This window comes from Dysidea avara, chromosome 15 (assembly GCF_963678975.1).
Source record: "Dysidea avara chromosome 15, odDysAvar1.4, whole genome shotgun sequence".
In the NCBI taxonomy this organism is placed as follows: Eukaryota; Metazoa; Porifera; class Demospongiae; order Dictyoceratida; family Dysideidae; genus Dysidea; species Dysidea avara.
In genome coordinates, this window is record NC_089286.1 from 2774530 (window position 1) to 2801944 (window position 27415).

Below are 27415 nucleotides of genomic sequence, written 5' to 3' on the forward strand. Positions count from 1 at the left end.
TAAAAAGAATAAAATTTTCTTAAATACATCAAGTTCAATAATATTTTGTTATTGCTCCTTGTGGGACTTCTGTAGCAGTAGCCGGAGAGAAGGATATCCTAAAGCTGTTGTCTGTATTGTCCACTTCACCACATCACCAGTAGACATACCTAGAGAACTTTGAGACATTCAATCACATACAAACAGATAAAAAGACTGTACCTTGCTAGATAGCAAGCATAACATCCTTCCAACAAATGGAGTATTATAGCAACCACAAATCTGTAAACAACAACACACAACAATATTCCATATGTACACAAATTCATACATGAAGTACAGCCATTCAAATTTTACTAGTTCAGTTATTCATAAGTTGCAGTAAAGCAGATTTTTTTCTCAAAAGAAATAATATTTCAGCCAACTAAATGATTAGTGGTGACATAAAAGTTTCCAAGAGCAGACAAGTGTGACAAGTGTGGGGAAAATCAAACAGTGTCACTATACAATTAGTTACATCATTCTTACACACAACAGAGATACACTGAATGGACTGCTACTCCATCATTTTATGTAAAACAGCTTCGATAGGAAGATCGTCAAGTCGAAGGTAAAACTTGGAATAGTCAAGTGGAGTAATTTCGCGTGATTTCATGTGATTAGTCACTGTAGAAAGACTGCCCTGCTAAGCCAGTGCTACTATATTTCTACATCATGCCATTGAACTTTATTTCCATAGTTTCGCTTTGTCGCAGCAGAAACATGACGTACCCGAACATGCGCCTCTGCATAATATCCAAATCAGGAAATTTTAAAAGTTACTTATTATATATAGTACCTGGCAGCCATGTTTGAATTTTACTGTTTACGGAGTTACATGCTCCCTTGTCCATAGGATTTGATGTGCTCCTGTTTATAGAAAGGGCCATAATAGACATACACTTTCATGGCTTTCCCATAGGAAATGTATGGTGAAAATTTTAAAAAGTATCTAATGATAAACCTGGATATTGTAATACTCAAGAGGAGTACAAAATATTTTGTTTCATTGTGTAGACCAATGGCATTTGTTTACATCATGTAGAAGAAATAGTACATGATCATATTTCTTTAGTTTGATTGTTGTATTAGGGTGACTGCTCTATTAGAGTATCTCAATTCTGAAGTATATTATTAGTCTATAAAGAGGTTTGGGGCATTCCACTCTCCCTCCAAAAAATTATTGAGATTTAGACTCTCAAAACTGAATGTGATTTTAGCAGTCACCATTATAATTGTTGGTCAATGTAATAGGTAACTGTTCTATTAGGGTACACAAAAATTTGAATTTTCAACTAGAGTAGGGACCATGGCACATCAATAAAAAGTACTGAAACAAGCTGGAGTAGTGGATGATATTAAATCACAGTAAAACAATAAGAAGTGTTATATCCCTACTGTGCATTTAAGATAGCTACCACAATTTAAATTCACAGTAGGGATATAGCACTTCTTATTGTTTTACTGTGATCTAATATCGTGCACTGCTCCAACTTGTTTCAGTACCTTTTATTGATGTGCCATGGTCCTTACTCTAGTTAAAAATTCCAACTTTTGTGTAGTTGTTTGTTAACTTTTATTATGACTGGTGAATCCAAGCATACCGCATCTGAAATGGTGCCATGCCCCCAAGCTATATCAATTATTGTGAAGTATCCATTACACTTCATTGTCAGCTATGTTCAACCTGTTACAAATCAAGAACTGTTCGAAAAGCACCACTGCCATCCACGAGGAAAGAAATGATGGCACACGCCCCAGTTATATCAATTATCATCTGAAAAGTGAAGTATCCACTACGCTTAGTTGTCAGCTATGTTCAACCCTATTCACAGCAGTACGAATCAAGAACTGTTCAAAAAGCACCTCTGCAATTAAAATAGCCACTATGAAAAATACAGACAATTTCCGTTACGAAGGGAAGCCATCATGTGCTACTGCCAAATCAACACTTTTCGCTGTCAGTAAAGATAAGTGGAAAACAAAGGAGGACACTGGTAAGTCCACTGGTAAGTCCATGAAGAATGCATTGTATGTACTGCAGGTACCTCTTGGGCCGAAGCGACATCAAACAGTGAAAAAATCAAGCCCGTAGCTTTAGCCGTTATCAATCTGAAGGCATCAGTCAATCAGTTACTTGCTCAACCAGTCAGTAGAAAATTCCGTTAAATAATTTTTTTTTTTAAAATTCTGTAGCAACTTTTTGAAGGCATTTCGGGTCAATCTGAAAGCTTGTTTGGGCTTAATTTTACCTAACCAATACTGCCTAATCGTCATCAGGGAAAATTGAGGCTGTTTTTGGGTGATGTTGTTTCTTGGGCCACGTCTACTCCTTTATGGTCCCTACTATACAGTACTATCATACTGCATGATATTGTAGAATACAGTTGATTCACTGGACTTGTATAGTTAGCTATTCGGTGTAATAACATCAGCACAATTGTTCAACAACAGCTATAGATAATTTTAGGGAGGCTAATAATCTTTTGACGGCTTCCTTGCCCCTCCCCCCCTCCACCATACCTGGCTGACTACACTGACAATGATGGGTAGAAGTACAGTGTATCTTGTGATGAAAATGATATAGATGACAGGATGGCAGGATGGATTAAGGTCACCTGGCAGACTCCTGGAGTATAAATCAGATGGCTGCAGGTTTGAGGCCGCCCATGTACAGTGATGGACTTTTCTACTCTCTACACCTTTTCAAACATAATATAACAGGCTGTAGGACCAAGTGTCCTATAGACCTTCAGCACTTGTGCTGTAAAGTCTTAGTAAATAAATAATATATCAAAAAGTAAGCACCATTATCAGCAATAGGAATTTTGCCACTAGTCAGGACAAAAGAGATTATAAACCAAATCAGTTAAATGTTTCAGTGTATAACATTGTGTAGGAAGTGAGTAGGATCACCTGTACTCTGTTTGTACCTTAATATAACACATGTATACAAACAAGCTAACATGATGGTGTTTTAGATACCACCACAATATTGAGGTGATAGCTACAGCAAGCTACAGTTGGGTAATAGTTAGGGCAGAGTGATACTGCCATTTTAGTATCATGATCGACACTAAAGCCTAGTTCACGATACTTATGAATAAGTCAATCATAGCTGGTGCTACATAGTGTACTGCTCAGAGGAAGTCTTTAAAGGTAGTACCACACTAGCCAATATCATCCTTGTTTATAGTAACAGTTATTGTAACACATGCTTGAGGTTATGTTATGGTGTTCACACCTCTCTGCACTGTCTGCAGGGGTAACCAGATTACAGTCTATTTCCGGTTGGTTGACTAGAGAAACGAAGTGTTAAAAGTCATGTGCTGAAAGTAGCCAATGAGATCAATAGCCTTCAGTTTAAACTAGCACCGTCCGCCTAGCGTGAAATTTCATTGGTTATTTCTATTCACGTGATATTTTTGCATTTGGCTTACGTGGACGACCAACCTGAAATAGTCTGCATGACTTGTAGTGTACAAGGATTCTTAGCCTAGTATTGAATAACAAATGGATTTTTAATGATAATAATGTACAGGCATGGTATCACGATAAACAAAATATCGTGATATCAATATTTTCAAAATATCGCAATATATTGCTAAAACGATAATATCGCTCAGCCCTAGTATTAGTGAGACAAATAATGAGCTCTTAATGTTATTATTTATAACAACATGGCTATAAGGAACGAATCATAAAATCTTATAAACTACTTCATTGCTGATCACACATTGCCACAACAATCAGCTATGATAGTATGGGATACTTGCAATTACCCCTATAATATACTGGTATTATTGTTGCTAAGCAACTCACACAATCTGTACTTCCCACTTCCAGTGGATATTGCAGTAACGAAGGAATGGACCCAACAGAGGGACGTACTCAAAGATCGCTGGATCATCAGCAAACGCTGTCACCTACACCACACACAATCACATACTATATACTCAGGTTATGGGATATTCACCATGTAATATAACGTGTTGTTGAAATATTAGTTGGGTCAAACATTTATTAGACACAATATATAAATAGCAACCACTATCTGGTGTTGAGACATGTCCAACACACTGATATTACGATAATGAAACAACTGCTATACAAAATAGTCTATTATTAGAATTAAATGATACCCTGAATGGCAACATGTCCCACGCCAACTTGCTATACACCATATATAGACTGTGCCAGATTGCTTGCTAGTGAATTTTGGTTATAGGTGGTCTCCCTAAGGCCACTCCTTTGTTTCCCGTCCACCACCTGCATATCTGGTTACTGTCAGCCCTAAACATTTCATTGTTCCATATTCCTCCATTATTTTCTGGTGATTCTTGCATTCTGTACAAGGCTCAGTAAAAGCTATCTTATAATAGTGTCAGCTCACGTGCTCACAAATTTACATTTGTGTTATTTTTGCAAGTCAAAAAGGAAGGTACTGTACAAACATTAAACATGTTGTTATGTAGTTTTTATGGTTGTGCCAGACAAATACTGGCTTGAAAAGTTGCCAACCTTATAATGGAATGGACCACCCACCTGTATGCAAATATGTCTGAGTCCAGGACGGGAAACAAGAGAATTTACTTGGAGTGGCTTAATCATATAAACCCACAGACACACAGTGTTGGGAATAACGCATTACGCATTATATAATAGTTACAAGTACACAGAAAAATTTGTTGGAGTTCTCAACTAGAGTAGGGACCATAGCACATCGATAAAAAGTACTGAAACAAACTGGAGTAGTGCATGATATTAAATCACAGTAAAACAATAAGAAGTGTTATATCACTACTGTGCATTTCTGTTATGGTATCTTGAGCACAGTAGGGATATAACACTTCTTATTGCTTTACTGTGATTTAATATCATGCACTACTCCAGTTTGTTTCAGTACTTTTTATCGATGTGCTATGATCCCTACCCTAGTTGAAAATTCCAAATTTTTCTGTGTACTTGTTTGTTAACTTATACTATTATTATGACTGGTGAACCCACACATACCGCATCTGAAATGGCACCGCGTGCCCCAACTATATTGTCTGAAAGTGAAGTATCCATTACGCTTTGTTGTCAGCTATGTTCAACCTGTTACACAGCATTTCGAATCAAGAACTGTTCGAAAAGCACTTCTACAATCAACACATACCGAAAGAAATGGTACCACACGTCCCAGTTATATCAATTATCGTCTGAAAAGTGAAGCATCCATTATGCTTCGTTGTCGGCTGTTACACAGCAGTACAAATCAAGAACTGCTCAAAAAGCACCTCTGCAATCAAAACAACCACTATGAAAAACTAGTATATTAAAAGTTATAAATTTAAAAATAAAGTAGGAATCCAAGCGATAAAAAGTAGTGAAACAAGAGAAGAGCAATGGTAGCTATTACAACATAGCTCGGTGGGAAATCCCTACTTTGGCATGATATAGCCATTATTTTTGCCAAAGCAGGAATTTCCCACCGATCTATGCTGTAATAGCTACCATCGTTCTTCTCTTGTTTCACTACTTTTTATCGCTTGGATTCCTACTTCATTTTTAAATTTATAATTTTTAATATACTAGTTTGTTTAGTTTTTTTTGTTAAGGCATACAGCTAGCTATAAACATGTGACTGTTCTATTAGGGTGACTGCTGTGTTAGAGTATCTCAAGGCAGCCTGCAAGATGTGCGCTTGCCCAAAAGGGGCATGGTTTCAATCGATTATAGAGTATGTTGAGTCAGCCTTCCAAATTGAAGGTGTGTGGTCACTGAAATACAGCTAGTGCAAAAGGGGTGTGTCATCGTGGTTTCAATCGATAGATCCGTCATAGAATATATCAGTAAGGAATATAATCTATTCCTCTGTACAGTAGCATAGTCTAAGCGCCTTAAATAATCTTGTGGCATCTATTATGCTGCTTAAAGAAAGTGGATACGGAAAATTAACACCTCGATATGGTTTCGTTAGATGAAGAAGACAAGGCGCAGAGGGCACACACTCGTCAGAACCCCAAAAGGCACATCCCACTGGTGAGTTTGTTATTATGGCATAAAATGGTGGCCATGTGCTGCTTCGTTTGGCCTCTAGGCTTGCGACTGTGGTCAGTCAGGCAGTCAGTCTAAAATTCAAAGTTTTGGCGATTTTTAAAATCTGTAACCGGCCACCTGTAAGCATTTTGTTGTATTTAATGCTGTTTTATGTATTATATGGACTAGTACTATTCCGTAAAGGTGATTTTCGTCTCGTAAGATATCTCTAGGATGACTTTTAAAGGCGGGATTTTCGGTGGTGCGTGAAAATTTCACATGGATTCCTACTTAAACGGTACAACCATACCGTTTGATATGGACAATTTCCATTACGAAGGGAAGCCATCACGTGCTATCGCCAAATTGACACTTTTTGCTGTCAGCAAAGATGAATGGGACACAAAGGAGGACACTGTTAAGTCCATGAAGAATGCATTGTACGTACTGCGGTATGCCAAAGGGCACCTCTCGGGCTGAAGCGACGTCGAACAGTGAAAAAATCAAGCCCATGGCCTCAGCCGTTATCGAGTTACGCTTGTCTGAAGACATCAGTCGGTTAGTCTGTAGAAAATTCCATTAAATAAATTATTTTTTAAATTTTGTGGCAACTTGTTGAAAGCGTTTCTGGTTGACCTGAAATCTTGTTTGGGCTTAATGTTAAGTCGTGGGCCACGCCTACTCCTTTGTGGTCCCTACTAGACAGTACTATCATAACATTTTGTGATTTCAAATAATATAATACTATTCATAGTCTAGTAATATAACATAAGTTACTTTCAAGGAACCCATTGTTTGTTATATTAGTAATGAAATTAACATGTTATTACGTAAGGCATTACTATTAAGTTCGTTAGCGATGTGTACCAATATTCATAACACATCACCAGGTCCATTACTAACCAATTAGTGTTACTCAACAGCTTAGTGGACACAATAATCTACTGTCCTGATCCCCTATAATAAAATTATTAATATTAGTTCACACCTCAGACAACTGGTCACATGATTTGCCAGCGATGTTTAGGTATGGCTGAAGTTGTAAAAAACAATGAGTATCTCTACACAGGTGCAAGAAGCCAGTAGCTAGTGTTTACTATATACTAGCTCAGTAACTAACATGCAAGGTGTAAAGGAAAGGTGTATGGTCAGAGCAAAACTAACTTAATGTAATATATTAAGTTGGAGTAATATGTAACTGTAACTTATTACATTGCCCAAAAGTAAAGAGTAATATGTAATAGAATAGTTTCAAAACCATGGTAACCAAAAATTACGCAATGGACCACACCCAAATCGCCATGTTTTTGTACCAGACTGCTTGATGTTGCAAGTTGAATTTCTCGCTTAATTCATGTCAAGACTTATTAATACGTAAGTAAAATAGATGCCAGTGATAGAATAAAGTATGTAGGTGAGTTATTAGGCATTAAAAGATACGTACTGCCTCCCAACAGGGCAGTTTCGTAGGAAAGAGAAATGCATAAAAATGGATTTGGCCAAATTGCGACCTATTCACTGCCCAAAGGTGGTAAAAACTAGGAGAAACTTGAAGTATACGTCTTTATCCAGCACCACAGCAGCGTACAGCCACATCCAGCCATCCCCGAGTTAGCCAGAATCGCTCATGTGCTGGGATTCTCACTTCAGTTCGTGTGAAAAAGCAGACACCAAAATAAGACCGCTAAACTTTAACTGATGGTTGATTTCGACAATAAAACTTAACTCTAGCAAAATTCACCACTAAAAGTCTTCTTTTACTGGCGTTTTATCACTGTTTGGTAGTACGCCATCACCGGTCTCGTATCTTTCAGGAGCTCTGGCTAATCCTGGGATAGCTGGATGTGGCTGTACGCCGCTGTGGTGCTGGATAAAGACGTATACTTCAAGTTTCCCCTAGTTTTAACCACCTTTGGGCGGTGAATAGGTCGCAATTTGGCCAAATCCATTTTTAAGCATTTCTCTTTCCTACGAAACTGCCCTGTTGGGGGGCAGTACGTATCTTGTAATGCCTAATAACTCACCTACATACTTTATTCTATCACTGGCATCTATTTACTTACGTACTAATAAGTCTTGACGTGAATTTAGCGAGGAATTCAACTTGCAACATGAAACAGTCTGGTACAAAAACATGGCGATTTGGGTGTGGTCCATTGCGTAATTTTTGGTTACCATGGTTTTGAAACTGCTCTTTTAACTTTCCCAACACAGCAGACAGACAGACAGACACACACACACACAGACACACAACACACACACACAGACACACACACACACACACACACACACACACACACACACACACACACTCACAGCGGTCATTGTTAGACCTCCTATCACCAACAGGAACATTAAAGGATGGGGGGAAGAAAACCCTTTCGACATTGTAACATTTGACGCATTAAAAAACAATTACATTTAATTACTGATTATGCGCCTTACGTAACTATTGGGGACTTCCCCGCACTAATTCTGCATTAGTCATTCTCTTCATTCTCCGAAAATGTCGAAGCCAACTCTAACTCAGTTACGGAAGGCGGGGTCTACTAGGTTAAGAAATCTTCGTGCGCAAGACAAGAAAAATTACTGGTGGCACCCTACCTATCGTATCGGCAAGGGATCGTTTGGTGAAGTGTATCATGGCTGGGAAGAGGTGAGCTTTGTTGTGCTCCTAATATATTCGTGCCCGGGTTTGTAGCTTTAAACGGGTTTTAAATCGGCTGAAGTCGTTACACAATACTGCCTGTCTAGATTAAAAACAAATGAACGTATGAATTAGTGGCTATTTATATTTCGTAGCAGTTGACCTTTATTTGGAAGTGTTTGATGGGCGTGATACACCGGAACTTTTAGGTTCCAGCCACAATCAAGAGTTTATCGTAGATCAAACACTGAGAGGGTTTTATGTAGCAATCAAGGTGGTCACAAGACAGGAGATTTTGCATTATCACACTGAAATGTACACCTACACACATTGCTGTTTAGGCCAATTCCTTGTTTCCCATTTCATTGACCTCAAAAATTGTGGGCAGGCAGTTCATTATTCATTATAGATATTTCCACTAATATTTCCAAATTCATAGCTAACAGGTAAGAATACAGTAGAAATATTTAAACTAAGAACCTGAACAGTGAAAAGCTAGCTAAATGAGCTTTCTGAATGTTAAACTAGTTACTGCTTGCTGCTATGCAATCACAGGATAAATAATGAATAAAATGTTCAGTTGACAGCAATAATGAATGATCATGAGGGAAGAGAATCAGCATGTAGGGAAATAGAAAACAATGAATTTTCTTGGAGTGGCCTAATAGTTTAATTACTATTATAGGCAATGACGTGAATTAGAATGATGTGAATTAGTCTCATGTTCAGTACAGTAGGTCCACTTGTAACAAGTATATTTTAAGAGTTTGCAAACCTCTGGCTTATGGAATAACTCCCTTTGCTGGTTTATTAGTCCAAACCATGTATCTTATTATACTGTCCCACTGGCAGAGTATATAGTACTTGGTTTGCGGTAGTTGGGTGGTTTCTTTATTTCTGTAATTCCTACTATTGGCCAGATGCTCACAGCTACATGGTGTTGTTCACTGGCTATAGATACTATAGTCAATGGTTCAACTTTTTCACCATAGCATTTTCTTTTTTTCAATCTTTTGCGCCAGTTATGGATGAAAATGTGTGTCTGTAAAATGCTATCTTCGCCTCTGTACTTGCAATGCAGACACCACACGCAAAATTCGATAGGTCTTGAGCCAAAGGGAAAAAAAAATATGTTAAGACATGTTTTTTGATATTCTGAAGCGTTCAGCCACTATTTAGCTCCAAAGGTGCAAACTAATAGCTATTGTCACATCACCCCTATGCATGGCTATTACAATTCTACTCACCCATGACTCTTGGAGAAGGAAAGTCTTTGTGCTATTTGATTGCACAGTCTCATGGAGTCAAATTTTAGTGAGTCAATTTAGTGAGTAATGATTTTTATCTGTAGCATATGTAATATAGTAAGGGTCAGTGGTTGGTTTGTATAGGGCAGTCGTCAGCTAGTCCCTTTGACCCTTCAATACTAGAAAACCATTGGCCATGTAGTGTGAGAGGTGTTGTTCATGTGTGGGCTGTTGTCCATGTTTGTTTGAGGATTAACAAATACACCAGCAGGGATTGGGTTAGACAGCAGTCGACTGACCACACTGTAATATTATTGTAGGCACCAGGTCAAGGAGCTTTGGAAGTGGCAATCAAGACCGTCAAGAAGGAATTCATTGATCAAGACCCCAAGGTCAAAGAAAACCTTGACCGAGAGATAGCCATAATGAAGGCGTTGTCATCATGTCAGTATGCTGTCAGGCTGCACAACGTGATGGTAAGGGGATGTGTCATCATCATTGATCTTGTGATCTGTTGAGACTACAAGTGTATTTCAACATTGACACCTCAGATCAATTCCATGTATATATAGGATGGTTTGAATTTCCATATATGTGTGTCCCAGGGCTTCACAGTAACGATGCTTTCCGCTTAACAAGGAACCCCTGCTACTTGGCTCTCTGTTTGGTAATCACATGATCATCCTAGTGTAGATGAGTTAGTTACTAATCCTCATATTATTGGATACTAATCCTCATATTATAGGATACTAATCCTATATTATAAAATACTAATCCTCATATTATAGGATACTAATCCTGATACTAATCCTCATATTATAGGATACCAATCCTCATATTATAGGATACTAATCCTCATATTATAGGATACCAATCCTCATATTATAGGATACCAATCCTCATATTATAGGATACAAAAGATCACATCATTCTAGCAATGGAGTTGTGCGATTGTGACCTGGATCAGTATGTCAAGGAGAAGTCATTTGATGAGAATAAAGTGAAGGCGTTTCTCTACCAAATGAGTAAGTGTGTTTAGGGTAGGAAGTTCACTTTAAATTGTTTTCCAAACTCTGTGTGTGTGCGTGCGTGTGTGTGTGTGTGGTATGTACCAATGTATAGCAAAGCCATTACAAGGTAGAGCAGCCTAAGAAGCCTGTAATATAATTTCACACAAGTTTAATAACATGGTTGATAAGGAGTGATCTGAACTGGGTAGCTCTGGTTTTTTGGAAGTCCTTAACTTGTTTTACCTTACCTCAGAGGCAAGGAAGGTGTAAAAGTCGGGGGGGGGGGGGGGGGGGAGCTAAATTATTAATGCTGACACTCGTATGGAAGCAGGAGGCTTGTTCATTGTTGCAGTGATTACAACAGTGTGTGAAGCATACTCAGCATGCTCCTTTAGGGGGGACCTGGGTGCATGCCTCCAGAGTTTTTTTGACAAATAGGTGCTATGAGATTGAATCTGGTGACACATTTTGCAAAATGTATTGTCAATTAAAATTTTTCAGGTACCACACATACAGTGAATCCTTCCACTAAATGATATATAGCTGCCAGTTTGGAAACCCCGACGATATTTAATCACATGATACACTCATGACGTCACACAAGGTAATTATTGGAGAAGCTCTGCCCTCTCTCATCTGAAGGGGCTCCAGCCCCTCTAGCTCCCATCTTCCACCACCACTGCTTACCTAACAGTGGTGAATCTAGGAATTTATAAAGGGGGTTTCCAGTTTAGAAGGTGGACATATCCACTGCATAGGAGGTGGAAGGATGCTACAGTTGGGGGTGCCCAAAATTTAAGGTGGTAGTAGTAAAGCTTGTCCAGGCAAATTTTGAAATTTAGATGCTCTGAGACTGCATTTGGCAACAATTTTAGTGTGAAAAATAAATATTTACGGAGTGTTGAGCATGCACATCACTTGTTATAGGTGCACGCCGCAATAATTTATTAAATACTCAACTGTTGCATAATCATTTTTCAAAGGGGTTTCCGTGGAAACCTTGAAACACCCAAAATCCACCACTGCCCAATCTACTTTAGCAGTAAAATATTTTGCTATTGCTTTGGGAAAGCCCCTTGGAGTTAATATTTGTATCTCTCTCACTCATGTATCCTTCCAGGATGACATTATTCCCCATGCTTTTCAGACTTAACCTTTCACTGATAAATATTATAAACCCTAAAATGTACTATAAAATTGATGATCAAATCCTCTGATGGCTATAATGTTAGTTATGGCTATAATGTTAGTTATGGCTATAATGTTAGTTATGGCTATAATGTTAGTTATGGCTATAATGTTAGTTATGGCTATAATGTTAGTTATGGCTATAATGTTAGTTATGGCTATAATGTTAGTTATGGCTATAAGCAAAACATGTGTACTTTTTAATAGCAACAATTATTAGTGGAACTGGTAAGTGGTAGACTGTTATTGTACTCAGTATAGTACAACTACTCTACATGGCCCTAAACCTTAGGAGGAGATATGAAACAAATTTCAAGTGCTCCTAGTTGTGTTCTGAGCTAGTACAAGTTTGCAGTGTACACTGGTGATCATGTGATCTTGTTGCCACAGGTGAAGGAATGAAAGTTCTTCAACAATATCATATCGTACATCGTGACCTCAAGCCCAGTAACATTCTGATCAAGTTCTCATCGCCGGACAAGCAATCATTTGCTGTGAGTTATGTAGTATGCCACGAATAATAACAATTGAAGTTATTGGTTTCTTAGTCACTGTTGCCTAGCCATTTATTACTATCCATTTTGATGGCTACAGTGTTTAGGATAATACAGTAGATTGAATGGCTACACTACATCATGATGTAGTGATGTTACCAGATGATGTTGATCATTAAACATCTATACCTCAGTACTACATCTGTCCCACAACTCTCATAAACCTTATTGGGCCAGGGATGTGTCCAGGTTTAAGATAGTGGTGGCTACAAGAGACAGGGAATGTTGTATGGAGCCTTAACTTGTGTATTCAAAGGTGAATTTGTAGTGGTTGTTGAGTGGTAATTATTTTATTTGAGTAGTGGTACCGACCATTATGGACTCATTGTGGGCACATCCCTGTTGGGCCACTCCAACAAAATACGTACACACTGTTGCTAAGCAGCAAGTGCTACTTTAATTACAGTATCTGTACTTTGTGTGGAAAGATTTCCAAATATTAATATGTCTCATGACCTCGTGATCAACGTCAACCCACTAACTCCAGCTACCTCACTGTTCTACAGATCAAACTGGCTGATTTTGGCTTTGCCCGCCACTTCACGACGGAGGGTAGCAAGTTGGTGGACATGACATCACTAGCCGGTACTCCTGTGTTCATGGTGAGTGTGTCTTGTCATTATGTCACAGATCATGTGATCCTTACAGGCTCCTGAAGCACTCAGGTGTATCTTCAGTAAGGGGAAGGTTAGTGGCTGTTGTTATGGTAACTTTCACCATAGTAACATACACATACAGAAGTATGATGAGAAAGTGGACCTGTGGAGTATCGGAGCATTACTTTACAAAGTGATTGTGGGACAGTGTGGCTTCTACGCTGTAAGTTATGATGTGTGTATGGGTAGTGTTAAGATAATGATAGGTGACACATTTCTATCCCTGATAATGACCAGTCTCTCAATTGTTGCAATACAACAAGCCCATGTAGTACTTAATCAACACTACTGATATTGTATCCATGTACTCTAGTCCACCAGTACAACTCCAATGAGAGGCCCTATAACTGGTAGCAATACAATCATCAGGAATATATACACCTACTAGCTCATATAGTTGACCCTACCTCATGTTGTCCTACAGAATTTACAAGACATCTTGACCATTTTGGAGAAGAAAGGAGATCACATAGCTCATGTGAGATCCTCAGGTGTCTACCATCCCAAGTACTTGACAGAGTTCCCTAGTGAAGTAGAACCTCGACTGTCACCGTAAGATGACTTGTCTGATTGGATGTTTTTCTACTCTAAAACATGTCAGGTTCTTCAAGAAGAAGATGGAGGAATTGCTGGTGAAGTTGATGAAATTGGAGCCCAGTGATCGTATGACCTTCATCGAGTTCTTTGATTTTGTTGATGATCTGGTCAAGTCAAAATTGACTGTGATCAACGTGCAGGATGGGTCAGTGTGTAAAGTGGAGTTTGACAAGAATATCAGGTATGAGCAAGGAGAGTATCAAGTGGGACATAACATGTTACACAATATTATTACTTTATGTACGTAGTAATATTAAAGTAATGTAATGTGCTGCATTCTTAAACTAGTAATATGTAGCAGCTGGAGTCCATGGTAGCTGCTATGAACTCTCTTGGTAACTGTTGTAGCTACTTTACTGAAGTAATGTATTACTAGTTGTTACATCTAACAATTAATTAATATACTAATACTGCACATTACTGTAATATTAAAGTATAATGGAACGTTGTATTCTAACAAAAGAGCATTATCAATTAAAAGTCACTGCCTAATATTGTCAAGGGTCCAATGATGGTATCAAGGAGGTATTATCAAGGGGTTAGGGAATCAAGTTCAACCAGGGTATCAAGAGGTCTATATAGGAGATTGTCAACAGTTTTAAAAGGGGTATAAGGTCAAGAGGAAAGGATCAAGAGGGTATCAATGTGTATGACATGTCAACACTTGTTACAGTACTGAACAATTGGCACTTGAGGTACAAGGATCCCTGGGGGTACCAACTACACATCAGCTACTTGTTCATCAACTTGATGATAATCTACCGATTGTCAATCTGTCGTCAATGGAACGACATCAGTTCCAGCTACACATCGTGTCTGTCCGTCCTGACAAGGTATTCACCTGTGTGTCTAATATTGACTAGTATTCAAGAGAGTGGCTAATCATACAGTAGTGTATAGTAAGAATCATTAAGATATGCATTTCTTGCCCAAACAACATCCTCCTTTATGATAGCTTTATTTCTCAGCCTAAATGAGTAACATTCTATAGAAATTTTTACCACCTATCTAACCAACTGACGGCCTTCACCAAACATAGCTTAGTTAAGGATTTTTTCACTGTTTGATGTCACCAGACCTGAAACTTGCCTTGTCGCCTACTGCAGTAGCTGCAATGCCACATCTGGGTCATGGTACTCATGGGCTTACTATTTCTTATTTCATCACTATCATTCACAGGTAGCATGTCATGGCCTCTTGTTATTATAATGGGATTTGTCTGTAGTTACCATAGCAACTAGTGACTAGATTGATTGTAGAGACACTGCTTGTACTGTTCTTGAAAATATCTGAAAACAAAGCTAACGAGCAAATTTTGATGTAAAATGAAATTGACGAATTTGACAAATTCGTCAAATTTAATTTCATTTAATGCCCATGTCAAGCACCATTAAAAGTACTTGTTTTATCTACAATTTCTTGATTTTCGTCAACATTTAATGGTAACTGATGAAGTGTGAATTCATCAAATTATTATTCCATCAAAATTCCTTGCTTACACTAATTTATAATTTGAGCATGTGATGTCCACTAGTATAACCATTACTTTTATGTTATAGTTTTGCTCACAATTTAATTTGTCTAAGGGTATAGCTTATGTGTAACAACTACAATATAGTTGCCCACATCAAACACATTTCCCCCTCAAACAGGAGATCCCAATATACCTACTAAACATGAATACCGGTACCACAGTGGACAGGATTAATGACAGAGTGATCCGTTTGTTAGGTAGGACCCTATAGTGTATGTACTATGTGTTGCTATGGTTACCATCACAGAGGAGGCTAAGGATGATCCCATGAAGGGCTTGACTATGATCAAGGAGGTTGGTTGTCATGGTGATGGTTACTAAATGTGAGACCAGTACAATATGTTGGTATAAAGAATACTACAATAAAAGATTTGGCTTCACAAACATTTTCTAAAAGGCATAGCCTTTGAGGACAAAAATTTCAGATGATTTATATACTAAAAGCAATACTCATTTCTAACTTCGTAGGTATCATTGTGAGTATCATTAACAACACCAACTATCATGTTTGATTGTGCAGTTAATAGATCAGCAATTGGACTATTTGTCTGACACAGTAGCAGTTAAAAAAAAGAGATCCCGTTATGTTTGCATTTGCCTAGCGTTTCAAAAAAGGCAATGCAATTGCTCTGCTTAGAGAACACAAATGAAACACAATCACAATGCAATAAGGAGTATATGGTGGTACAAACCTCCATCAAACTACAACAGTGTAGGCTAAACCATTGGTAATTAGTGCTCTGCGATATACTGGTAATACCGTTTATCGTGATACATTATCATAACTGATTATCATACCGTGACATCCTTTGATAACCGATATATCAAAATACCGGTATATCAATGAATACCAGTATAGGATTGCTTTTAACCCAGCTAGCCTTTGTTGATGACTTAACAGACACACCCTAAACAAAAGCTTGAGGTTGTCACATTACAACACATGTCTACTTGTACTGAACTATATTTTCTGGTTTTTGGGATGCATACCACTTCATACTAGGCCCAAGAAATGATGCAATAGTTACAATAACAAGCTAACTATATATTTTACCGATATACCGTGATATTTTCCTGTTACTAATACCGTGTATTCAAATTTCAATGCTGCCAAGCACTATTGATAATAACAGCGCTATCTATATGATGTAGTTAAGGTGGCTCGGAACAGTTTTCATAAGGTTTCAACAGTGTTATGCAAGCAATCACATTAGCTATGAGGCTTAAATATAATCATTACTGTGGTTGACCACCAGTTCCTGTCATTTGCAAATGAAGCACACATCATCACAGCATTTAACAAAATCGTGTGTGCGCTATTATTACAAGCCTCCACACAAAAATGAACTAGTTGCCGGTTTTCAAGATGCGACTGTCGAATTTTGGATGGGCAAGCAGTAATAAATAAGCTGCAATTGTGCGGAAGCTGATTTTTAATATTCGCTTCTGCCTGGCAGTGGCGGATTTTTAAAAAACCGTTTAAAATCTTTGTGTGACATGGGTAGAATTAATGCATGAACTAAAGACCTGATAGGAAAAGTAGCTCCGCACAATTATAGATAATCAAGTAAATAATGTCTAACAGCGAATCCAGCTTCATAGCACCAAACACGAAGGAAGAGTTCACTCTGAAGGGCTAAATGTGTAACTTGCGCTACACGCATCCCAGAGAGCTCCTGTTTGTTGTAAACGGTAGAGAACAAATTGTTTCATAGATTTCTGTTAGTACAATGTACTTCATGAAGATAATTTGCTTGTTTTAGGCCCTGTAAATTTCATGGTGAAGCCATACGGAAACAGTTCCCAGCCACCTTAATAGTTGAGGATTATTATGATTATTGTTGTAACTTAGCTGTAATCTGTCTAATAGAACTGGCTAACCTACCAGCCGAGGACAAAACTCTTCTTTCTTATGTAGCTAGAATATTCATTTATTATTCTGTATTATACCTAACATCAGTATGAGGAAGTTCCTAGCTGAGTAGCGGCTCTGCCACAAAACTTCACAAAACAAATAACTCTCACCATTTAAACCCCATGGTCACGCCCATTTAGTGATTTGGCAGCTTGGGCTAAGACTTACATTTTCACAACCACAGGTTAGCTTTATCATTTTGTATCTCATGTAATTGATGGCAATTTTCATGGATATATCCTGGTTGATGACTAACTAAGCTGCCTTGTAGACCTTTGAGCCCAGTCACAGTCTGTCAGTGAACAAATCGCTTTTTACATTTTCGATAAATATGCCATGCAAATTATTTCATAATGTTTGTGTGTGTGCTTTGATTGTTAACCTGATACATAGACTGTCATGATGTTGAATCCTTTGTTTCGTCGATTTATTGGTTAGTGCCCAGCCTTTCTTCAACGCTCTGTAAACTGGTAAGCCTAAAAACACACGAAAAGCGGAACGCAGAAGCAAACGCAAATGAAACGTAAATGCACCACTAAGAGAACGCAACGCAAATGCAGAACAACCCAACGCAAACACAACGGGATTTTTTTTTGACTGCTATTGTAAGTGTACCTTGTCCAGTAAATGCTTGTTCTACAAAATGAATTATACTTTAGGAGAGTATTGGTCAGTACGCCTTTAGGGCTTTTACATGTAATTCAGATAGATCAAGTAATCATGTCATATGATACACCTCTCAGGGGACAATACTTCGATAGAATGATCATCTGGTGATATCCTCACACCAGTTGTGATGTGACTCTTAAGATATACAGTAGGCTCTCTATTATCTGGCCATCGATTGTCTAAACATTCTGTTACCTGAACTATATGAAAGTGACTGTTCTATTAGAGTATTTAAATGGAGTTCTGTGTATAAAAATGGGCTTCTATTATCGATTATCTGAACTCACTCAAGGCCCAAAGAGTTGGATAATGGAGGAAGCACTGTACATGGCTTTTCAGCTAAGGGTGGGTGTGTCAGAACTCCAGGCATGTAATGTCAATAATGACATACCAATATGAGATAACCAGGACAACATCCTGATAACCAGGACAACATCCTGATAACTAGGACAACATCCTGATAACTAGGACACTTGTCCATTTTGTATTAGGGTGCATGCATCAGGACACTGCTGTATAACAAGAACTCTCTAAATGTTGTTCTATGTACAACTGGTTCCACCATTTCTATAGGAACGGTTTGTTGAGACACTAATCCAGTCACTACACTCCCATCCCAGTAGTCTGGAGTCAACATTTCATCGTCAAATTGGTGGTGTGGACCAGCTCTGGTGAGCTACTACTACTACCTTGTCATTATAATAATGTAATCTATATGGGGCTTTTCCCCTTATTAGGAAGTTCATAGCTAGTCAGAGAGATCACATGATGCAGTGCAGGGTTGATGTGATGACAGACTATACCTCAGTTGAGATCAAATGTGACATGATGATTACTAGGTGTCTGTCCATCTATGTGTATAGTATCTGTCCATCTCAGTGTGTCTGTGTAAAATATATAGTGTCTGTTTGTGTGTAATTACAAATAAGTAAAGATCGAACCAATATAGTGATGTCCATTTCACTCTTTATTAGTGTGTTGATATGGTACTACTGAGTATGGTTTTTGTAAATGTCTTCACTTGTATAAATAACCAACTATATAGTATATTCCTAATATAATGGTCATAATGTGCTACAGCTTGCAGAATCAGTTGGACTACTTTGGTCAATTCCTGATTGATGAGAACAAGACCCTATATACTGACTACAACATAACAATTGAGAGTATCAAAGATGAAGTATGTCTGTCAGTTAGTATGTCCCATGTGGTGACCCCCTCCCATACAGCTGTCAGCAGAGAAGGATAAGTTGTTACGGACTATCAACTCATGCAATACAGGAGAGGTGTTGACACTGTCCCCAACTCTGATCAGCAAACAGGTTACCATGATACTTGCTGGGGTCAAGAAACTGCCAAAGGCTCCGGTTAGGTCTTGAGAACAGTATTGGTGTGTGTCATTTAGAACTACTGCAGGTGGCAGAATTGCAGGACAGATTTGGAGTGTTGTATGACGAGTATGTTGTATTGGGTGATCTGATAGCTTACCATGTGTCCAAGGCCGTACAGTAAGCTATACTATACAACTGGACTGGTATGATATTATGTACTATAGGAAACTACAAACAGCTAACAATGCTATACAGAATGTGTACACATTAGCTGCTAAACTGAAGACTTATTGTAATGATGCTCAGACTAGACTTAACAACATTCAACAAAGTGAGACTGAACTGTACATTGCACTGCAGAATAGGTTAAAGGTGGGCTTTAATTAGAATAATTAGACATCTAGGTATATTGTTGTCTTATTGTGTTAGTCATCAGCTGTTACTCCTGCAACTAATGCAGTCTCTGGTCAAGGTAGAGTGATCAAGTAATATTGTGCGGTCATTGATCTGTGTGAGAATATATTAGACTACAGTGAGCTACAGCAGCAATTAGAAGAACTGACAGTAGAGTGTGATTCACTGAGAACTGAAAATGAGGAACTAAAGGAGAAAATACCACCCGCACAAGTGAGTAACATGATGTGTGTGATGATTGTATCCCTGCTGTTCTTGCAGGATGGGGAGTCCACACTGGTAGCTGGTAGAGATCACAGGTAAGTCATAGCTCATTGTGTACTCTGTGTAAAGTGTTGTGTTAAGGTTGGATCCTGCATTGAACAGTTTTGACTTTGTCAGCATGCCAACTGACAATCAAACTAAACCACAAACTCCTACAAAGAATGGAGCAGTGAACAGTGGAGTACCAACTGTACAAATCACCCCAGAACAGTAAGGGTCATTAAGTAATGAATTATAATTCACTATTCTACCATACAGGATATCTGTGGGGGATATTGTTCTGTTCATGCCAACCTCTCACGCTGGTCAGGTGTTCATGGTCCATACTGAACCTTACTTCATCTTCTTGGACAAGTCATGTCTCAGCGAGTTTGGTCTGTCACAGGAGAAGTCTGGGTACAGTACCAATAGCTCTCACTGTTTAGTACCTCCATGACCCTAGCAATGATGTGATCGCTGGAGAGGTGATATCACCACCAGTCAAACACACGGTAACACTATTTGTGTACATAACATGTTGTTATTTGTCCCCTCAGGATCCAAAGGCCCTTGGATACCTGGTTAATCCCAATGTAAAAACTGTACACACAATCCAATGTAAGAAACGTCCTGATATTGTGATAAAAGGAAAGCCAATGTCTAAGAGAAAGCATTAACTATTGAGTATATTATAATATATTTTTAGAGGTACACAGCAAATGTGTATGCATTATATAATGTTATTTTGTTCTGCAACTGGTAAACTATGTGAATACAAGACCTGTTGTGACTGGAGTATTAACATTGATCAGCAGTATAATAGCCTTACATTGTTACTGTGGTACTTTACGAATTCTCATCTCAAAATCTCCAGGCATTTTGTCTGCAGGAATTCTCCTGATAGTACTGTACAATACAATGATGAAGTTACTTACCAAATGTCCTGACATTGAGTGGTTTAGTTGTAGGGTGGATGCTATAGCTGGAGCGATAATAGCCATGATCAGGGATGCCAACAGTGTGACTTGCAGCTGATGTTTTGTGTTTTATAACAGCTGTCTTGGCTGTGAGGACGATGTAGTAATAGTGACAACAACAACATTGTTAATTGTTACCTTCCGTTCCTCTGGTTGTGACAACAGTTGGTTGAGCAAACTGCAGTTCATCATCATCACTGTCATCATCCTCATCAACACTACCTGATAGAGCTCCTAATATACAGGCTGATTAACTGATGTTCAGTATTGTATGGCGTACCTTTCTCAAACTTGTCAAACACATTAGCACTGGTAGTGGCTGCTTTAATTGTGCTCCTTTTCTTTTGCATTTTAGTCTTCTTGTCCATCAACATGTCAACGTTAGGTAGTGGTGGAGCTCCTGGTATGCTGTCCTCAGCCATTAGACGATAGGATAATGGAGTGGTCCTCTGTATCTGTGCCTCCATTGTCCTTACTTCAGCATGAGCCATAATCTCTCTTTGAAGTGATGGCTTCACCTACACCAGTATCATGTGATTACAGTATTCATGTCACCATTAGTTACCGCTGTCATCATAGTCTCTTCATCACTGTCAGAGTCTTCTTCTTTGCCATGTGAGGCTTGTGTACTTTTAATGGTGGCAGTCAGTGTTTGTTTCTATACCACAATAACTAAATATCTTATACAATACCAAATCATCTATACTTGTTGTTTATCCTGCTCATCAAATCTCTGCATCATTTTCTGTACCATACATCAAGGAGTTAGTACGCTTACTACATCTACTACTGACCTGTTGTAATTCTTGCATTTCTCTAAACTGACTTTGCATAGATATGATCAACTGGTTCTTTTCTTCGTACTCTTTCTGTGCTCTTCGTTGTTGTTCTTGTGCTTCTTTCAGTACCCTATCCCTGCAGCAGCCACATCAGTGCTCAAAACATTATACCTAGACTGTTTTCTTACCAGTCAGATGCCATCTCTTTCTCTCGGCTCATATATTCTGCTTCTTTTAATTTTAGTTCAGCCATTCTCAGTCGTTCAGCTTGTTCTTGCACCTGATGAGAGAAATGTAATACTTTGTCTGTGATGTCATAACTTACTTGTCTCTGAGCCTCTTCCAGTAGTCGTGCTTGTGTGGACTGTACCTCAGCAAATGACACAGCTTGACGATGATTCTACAAGATGGTTATGTATATCATACACAGTTTCCATGATACAAACCTCTTCTTGTAGTTGTGATTGTGCAACTAACTGTCGCTTGAGATCACTTTGAACAACAGCTTGTTCCTTAAAGTGTTCCTCTGTCACTCTCATGTGTTGTTCTTGTTTCTGGAGGGATAACTAGCACCTTATTATCATTAGCTAACAACTATCTCACCTTTAGTAATGCCTGCTCTGCTTCTGCACTTAACAATGAAATACTTGACCCTGTTGCACCCATTCCATTGTTGACAAGGAGCTGTGCAGTCTTGGGCAATGGTGCTGTGTACAAGAATATTACTCATTTACTACCCATCTACTACTGACCAGTATCAGTGTAAACACCAGTATTGATGTAGTTATTGACTTCTGATATTGTTGCAGCATCAAGGTTGAATGTCGTAGACAATGTCAGTGCTAGGTTGAGTGCTGTAGATTTATCTCCTTTAGATATGGCAACACAGTACTCAGCAATATTAGTAACCACCTGTAGGACAACTAGTAATGTATTGTTATATAATAACAATTTTTGTTACCTTCCGCCGAGTCTCTTGAAGAATTTTCACTTCCTCCACAGTGACTTGACTACTGGTTGATACCTTGTTGTTGATTTGACCAAGTACAGCAATCAAACCATTATCAATTGGGGGAACCTCAATCTGTATGTGATGTAGTAATTACATTACTATTATTGTTACAATGTGAGTAAACTATACAAAACTGAATCCTTGTCATTAAGGATAAACTATGTTTTCTAATGCTAACTGCATCATGATGACCCTGCTGATTCAAATTAGACTTCTCTATACCTAGTCAAGTGATAAACTTTAAGAATAGCTGGCTAAGTTTCTCAATGAATGTATTCTTTGTCAGCCGTGATATTTAACCGAACTTTATCACTCTCTATGTCAGTGGTTAGAGTAACTGTTTAAAGAAGAGGTTTAAGGGCAGAACATGCTACTATGGTTTATAAGCTATTCAAATATAATAGTAAGCCTACATAGTCCAGCCATATTACCACTTTTGTGACATTTTAAACTGAACTAGGCTAATGACTCGTGCCTTGCATTTGCTTGGAACTTTAATATAAAAATTGATGCACTCAATTGTTCCTGATATGCTGCTCACCTGAGTGTTGCTAGTACTAACAGAATTGTTATCTTGTTGACCACTATCAGCACTCTCAGCATAAGTGATGGTAGGAACAGGGTTAGGTGTCTTCTCCACACTAGTTAACTCAGCAGTTTTGGCTACTTCTGTTACTTGTTCTTCAACTACTACCTCATTTGTTTGATTTGTGCTCATCTGATTCTGTCCCATGGTTGTCTGGTTCTGTTCTTCACTACTTGCTCCCACTATAGAAAGATACACATACAGTAGTAATCACTACGTATAGAAACATGTTATAGTATAACAGGATGATTTGCAGAAGAAAACATTTGTGAAATAGTTTTTTTTTCTTATTTAAGAGAAAATGTTCACAATTAATTTTATGGTTATAAAGTAATTTAATTGATCAGATGTGTGCTCAGATTTGGGTGTGTACAGTTTGAAAATGTCAACAGATAGCTACTGGTATTGATGGAAGCTAGTGTGACAAGCAAGGGTATATCAACACATCTGGATGCCATTAAATTGGTAAAGATTTTATTTGTGGAAGATGAGGGTAACAGTTACGATAGATATGTTTGAGTAAACAGCACAGTCTTGTCACACTCTCTACCGCGTTTTACGTCATGTTAACATTTCATCACCGAAATGACATGTTCAAAAGATTTTTATGCCATTGACATAATGACCAGAAAAGTATGCAGAATACATTCACAAATGAATCAAATGTTTTCTACAAATCATTCCCGTTATACGGTTAATTAATATACATGCTCGCTATTACACAAAAAACTGACCTCCCAATTGGCCAAGAATACTGTTCAGTTCCTCCAGTTCAGATGCCAAGTCCATGTCAATATCGTTAAAGTCTATACCCCATTCCACATCAGTGCCATCACTTTGTTGTTTAATCTCCTTCTTATGGGACACAGCTACAGGAACACTGGTATGACCAGCTGGGGTTGATGTAGCCACAGCTGGTGTAATAGGCTTGATTGGTGTGGCAGTAGCTGTAGGGGGTTTGGATGGAGCCAAACTAGGTTTGGTGACTACAGCAGGTTTTGTAGGTGTGGGTGTTACAGTAGATTTAGTTGTTGTCACTTCAACTGATTTAGTGGTTGATATTCCTGCACTGCTTCTGTCTTGTTTGGTGACCTCCTTACTTGAATCAGTTGATCCTGTAGATGAGATAACACTACTCCTTGGTGGAGCAACAATTGGCACATCAGAAAACAGAGACAATGTCTGAAACTGATTGGTGGACTGTTGCTGGTTGCCTATGCTAATGTCAAAACTTTCTGAAAGATTTTGTAGTTCATTCAGCAAAGTACTAAAGTCCTCATCAGATTCAGTTGGCTGTGTTTCCTTCTGGTTTGCTGATGGTTGAGATGTTAGCAAGTTGCTATCACTCTCATCTTTGCTACCCTTTGGCACTGCTGGTTTAGTAGTAGCAGAATCTTGTGGTTTATCATCTTTAACACTTTGCTTAGACACGTTCTGGTCCACACTAACTTGTTGTTTGTATGTTGTGTGAGTGCTCTTAGTGACAGTAGGAGAAGTGATCTGTGCAATAGCCTGCTCCATTGTTGCCTGCATCTCCATCTGTGAAGTTTTCATGTCCTCAGAAGAAGTTTGTGTATTAGTAGCAGTTAGTACTGAGTTTGCTGTCTTATTATGTGACATCTTTGTGCTGACATCAACTGGAGGAAGTTGTGTAGTTATTTGTGTGCTAATGGTAGTAGGTGATGTAGCCTCCTGCTGATCATTCAAACTCTGTTTAGTCTTTGTACCAGCAGAAGATGATGAGGTAGCTTGTAGTTGTTGTGATATGTGAGTAGTGTCAGATTGGTTGATGACCATCTCCTGTGCTTTCTGTGATGTAACTTGTGATGTAGTCTCCACTGAAGTTTGGCGTTGTTGTGATGTCTTCCTAACATCAGTTGTAGCAGTTCGTGAAGATTTCTGTGAGGTATACTTGTCAACTGATGTCCTCTTTTGTTCAGTGTTTTGCTCCTCTGTCATTGCATTGTGCTCAGTGTTCTGCTCTTGTGTCGACCTCTTCTGTTCAGTGCTCTGCTTCCCTGTTGTAGAATGATCTGGTGGTTGGGTAGTGGTCTCTGTTGTGTAGTTGTCTGTATTCTCTTGTGTGGTCACTTCCATACTGTTCTGATCTGAAGTGTTTTGTAAACTAGCCACTGCTACACTGGCTTGTTGTAATAGTACAGTAGTGTTTACTTGTTGGACTGTTATGTTGTCAGTAGTGTTTGTAGCATGTGCCGTTGTGTCTGACTGTCGGTTGTCAGATAGTGTGATAGCATCTGATCCTTGGAGAGATTTCTTCTCATTTCTTCCCTTCACTTTTTCTTTCTTCTTACGTTCCTTAGCAGTTTTGAGATTATCCACTGTACCATCATCAGTTGCACCATTTGATGCTACATCGTTGTTAGGTTTTACTTGTTTCTGCAATGAACAACTCAGATTAGCTGGCAGGTGATCAGGGTTAATACTCACCTTTGGTTTATTGTCAGGGTGGACTATGTTCTCTATACCTTCCAGTTCCTCACTATCATAATTGTCTTCAATATCTCTGAACCCTGATGGTGCCAGGTCCAACATGGAGGCATTACGACTTTGTAAACTCTCCCCAAGACCTCCTCCAACCTAACCACATTATCTCAACACTGTAAACAATAGTCAGTTAATATCTCACTTGTTCTCGGCTACCAGTAACTTCTCCGTAATCCGGGGTCATCTTAGCAAAGTTATCATCAGCAAAGCCAATTTGTTGTAGAGCAGTTTTACGCTTGCTTGGCAGTGTAGCTGAACGATACTTGGACTTTTCTGTTGTAGTAGTAGTAGTCTAACAACAAGTAACTATAACACTATCTCATATTACTATTAGTAACATACTTTAGTCAGACCACCTTCCTCTCTTAGGCTATACTCAATAGGATCAAGTTCTCCAGTCTCCATGTCATCCACCCCATCAAACAAGCCACCATGTAACGAATGGTGACTACTTGTAGAGATCTTTTTCTGCATCTTGCCCCCAACCTGAGCACTGCTGTAAGTAGTGGTATCCCAGGCTACTGACTCATACTCACGATCTGTTTGTGCTACTGTCAATATCATCACAACATAATTATATTATCACACCTTTTGTTGTTGTTGTTGTTTGGTGAACATTTATCATGCTAAGACGATGGGCCACTCCTTTCAGTCCAGTGACCACACCTACATCATGATAGTAGCATACAGTGTGGGTGTGTCCAGCCACACCCACCTATTCCTAGAATAGCTGCACAAGCTGCTAACACAGGTACACCATATTCTAGATCAGGTTCCTCCCCATCCTCGTCTGGTTCTATGTACTTGTCCCATCGTCCATCATACACAAACCTGTTATCCCTAGCATCAATAAACTGGTTTATATAATAATACTGACGGCTTTTTTGAAGGGTTAAGTCGTAGTCCTGATGGGTGTACAGTAGTTGAATGACTCTGGTCCGTCTTCTTTACCATAATGAAGTTCTGATCCTCTGTAGTCACATATTCCTTCATGTGGCCATCTACGTACAACAAACAATGATTGTGAGGTGAGGACAATGTTGTTACCTTTAGTGATAGGAGGAGGTGGAGGATGGAAGTCTGCTTCTTCTTTCTTGTCCATCTTCTTATCAAATCCATCAGAGATGTCTGGCCCATATCCAATCATTTGTTCCCCTGTGTAACATTGTCCATACTAAATTAATCCAACATTTGATGTACCTTTTGATTCAAATGCTGAATAATCCAATGATGGAGATTTTGACTTTTTCCCTTTAGGTCCATTCTTAGGAACATTGGGAGGGGCAAGACTACGTGGTGGCCTTCCTTGGGCTTGTCTCTTCCTAGGTGGTGCTTTGTTACCACCGGGGTGTGCTCTGTGACTGTTCATCACAGGGTGTGGAGGACGATACCCGGCATGAGGTGGGTACATAGGGTAACCCCCTGGATACATGGGATATCCCCCATAACCTCCTCCATAAGGGGGATAAGCTCCAGGGTATGGTACAAAGTGACCTATTAGATGACAAGCTT

At 38.8% G+C, this 27415-nt stretch overlaps 3 protein-coding genes across 4 annotated transcripts in view; 1 reads left to right on the forward strand and 2 right to left on the reverse strand.

The window, feature by feature from the left end:
* LOC136246111 (uncharacterized) lies at positions 1-8500 on the reverse strand. Its single transcript, XM_066037578.1, has 4 exons — positions 8356-8500; positions 3841-3944; positions 202-261; positions 1-157 (listed from the first exon to the last, which is right to left on the reverse strand). The coding sequence occupies exons 1-4, from the start codon at positions 8425-8427 to the stop codon at positions 49-51; spliced, it is 345 nt and encodes a 114-aa protein (XP_065893650.1). The 5' UTR covers positions 8428-8500; the 3' UTR covers positions 1-48.
* Positions 8491-20839, forward strand: LOC136246109 (uncharacterized). The gene is made up of 25 exons (XM_066037575.1): positions 8491-8695; positions 10254-10409; positions 10844-10958; positions 12522-12625; positions 13192-13287; positions 13334-13372; positions 13424-13504; positions 13766-13893; positions 13943-14119; positions 14612-14771; positions 15591-15669; positions 15720-15766; positions 18630-18727; positions 18794-18895; positions 19137-19236; positions 19286-19423; positions 19473-19564; positions 19612-19759; positions 19817-19859; positions 19914-20014; positions 20063-20100; positions 20147-20275; positions 20324-20461; positions 20508-20556; positions 20602-20839. Exons 1-25 carry the CDS (start codon positions 8546-8548, stop codon positions 20719-20721), a joined length of 2628 nt encoding a protein of 875 aa, XP_065893647.1. The 5' UTR covers positions 8491-8545; the 3' UTR covers positions 20722-20839.
* Positions 20718-27415, reverse strand: part of LOC136246108 (uncharacterized) — an 11247-nt gene continuing 4549 nt past the window's right edge. The window contains exons 15-38 of one of the 2 annotated variants that reach the window (XM_066037574.1): positions 27104-27397; positions 26951-27058; positions 26781-26904; positions 26619-26734; positions 26492-26569; positions 26246-26442; positions 26046-26195; positions 25847-25996; positions 24133-25795; positions 23354-23580; positions 22762-22884; positions 22553-22712; positions 22404-22507; positions 22247-22354; positions 22126-22200; positions 21989-22080; positions 21816-21936; positions 21728-21766; positions 21587-21679; positions 21302-21539; positions 21160-21255; positions 20980-21108; positions 20874-20927; positions 20718-20808 (exon numbers count right to left, since the gene is read on the reverse strand). In XM_066037574.1, the coding sequence (XP_065893646.1) occupies positions 20878-20927; positions 20980-21108; positions 21160-21255; positions 21302-21539; positions 21587-21679; positions 21728-21766; positions 21816-21936; positions 21989-22080; positions 22126-22200; positions 22247-22354; positions 22404-22507; positions 22553-22712; positions 22762-22884; positions 23354-23580; positions 24133-25795; positions 25847-25996; positions 26046-26195; positions 26246-26442; positions 26492-26569; positions 26619-26734; positions 26781-26904; positions 26951-27058; positions 27104-27397 (4535 nt within the window). In that variant the 3' untranslated portion in view covers positions 20718-20808; positions 20874-20877. Of the gene's footprint in view, positions 20826-20873; positions 20928-20979; positions 21109-21159; positions 21256-21301; positions 21540-21586; positions 21680-21727; positions 21767-21815; positions 21937-21988; positions 22081-22125; positions 22201-22246; positions 22355-22403; positions 22508-22552; positions 22713-22761; positions 22885-23353; positions 23581-24132; positions 25796-25846; positions 25997-26045; positions 26196-26245; positions 26443-26491; positions 26570-26618; positions 26735-26780; positions 26905-26950; positions 27059-27103; positions 27398-27415 lie in introns of both variants that reach the window. The other variant, XM_066037573.1, reaches the window with a different exon arrangement.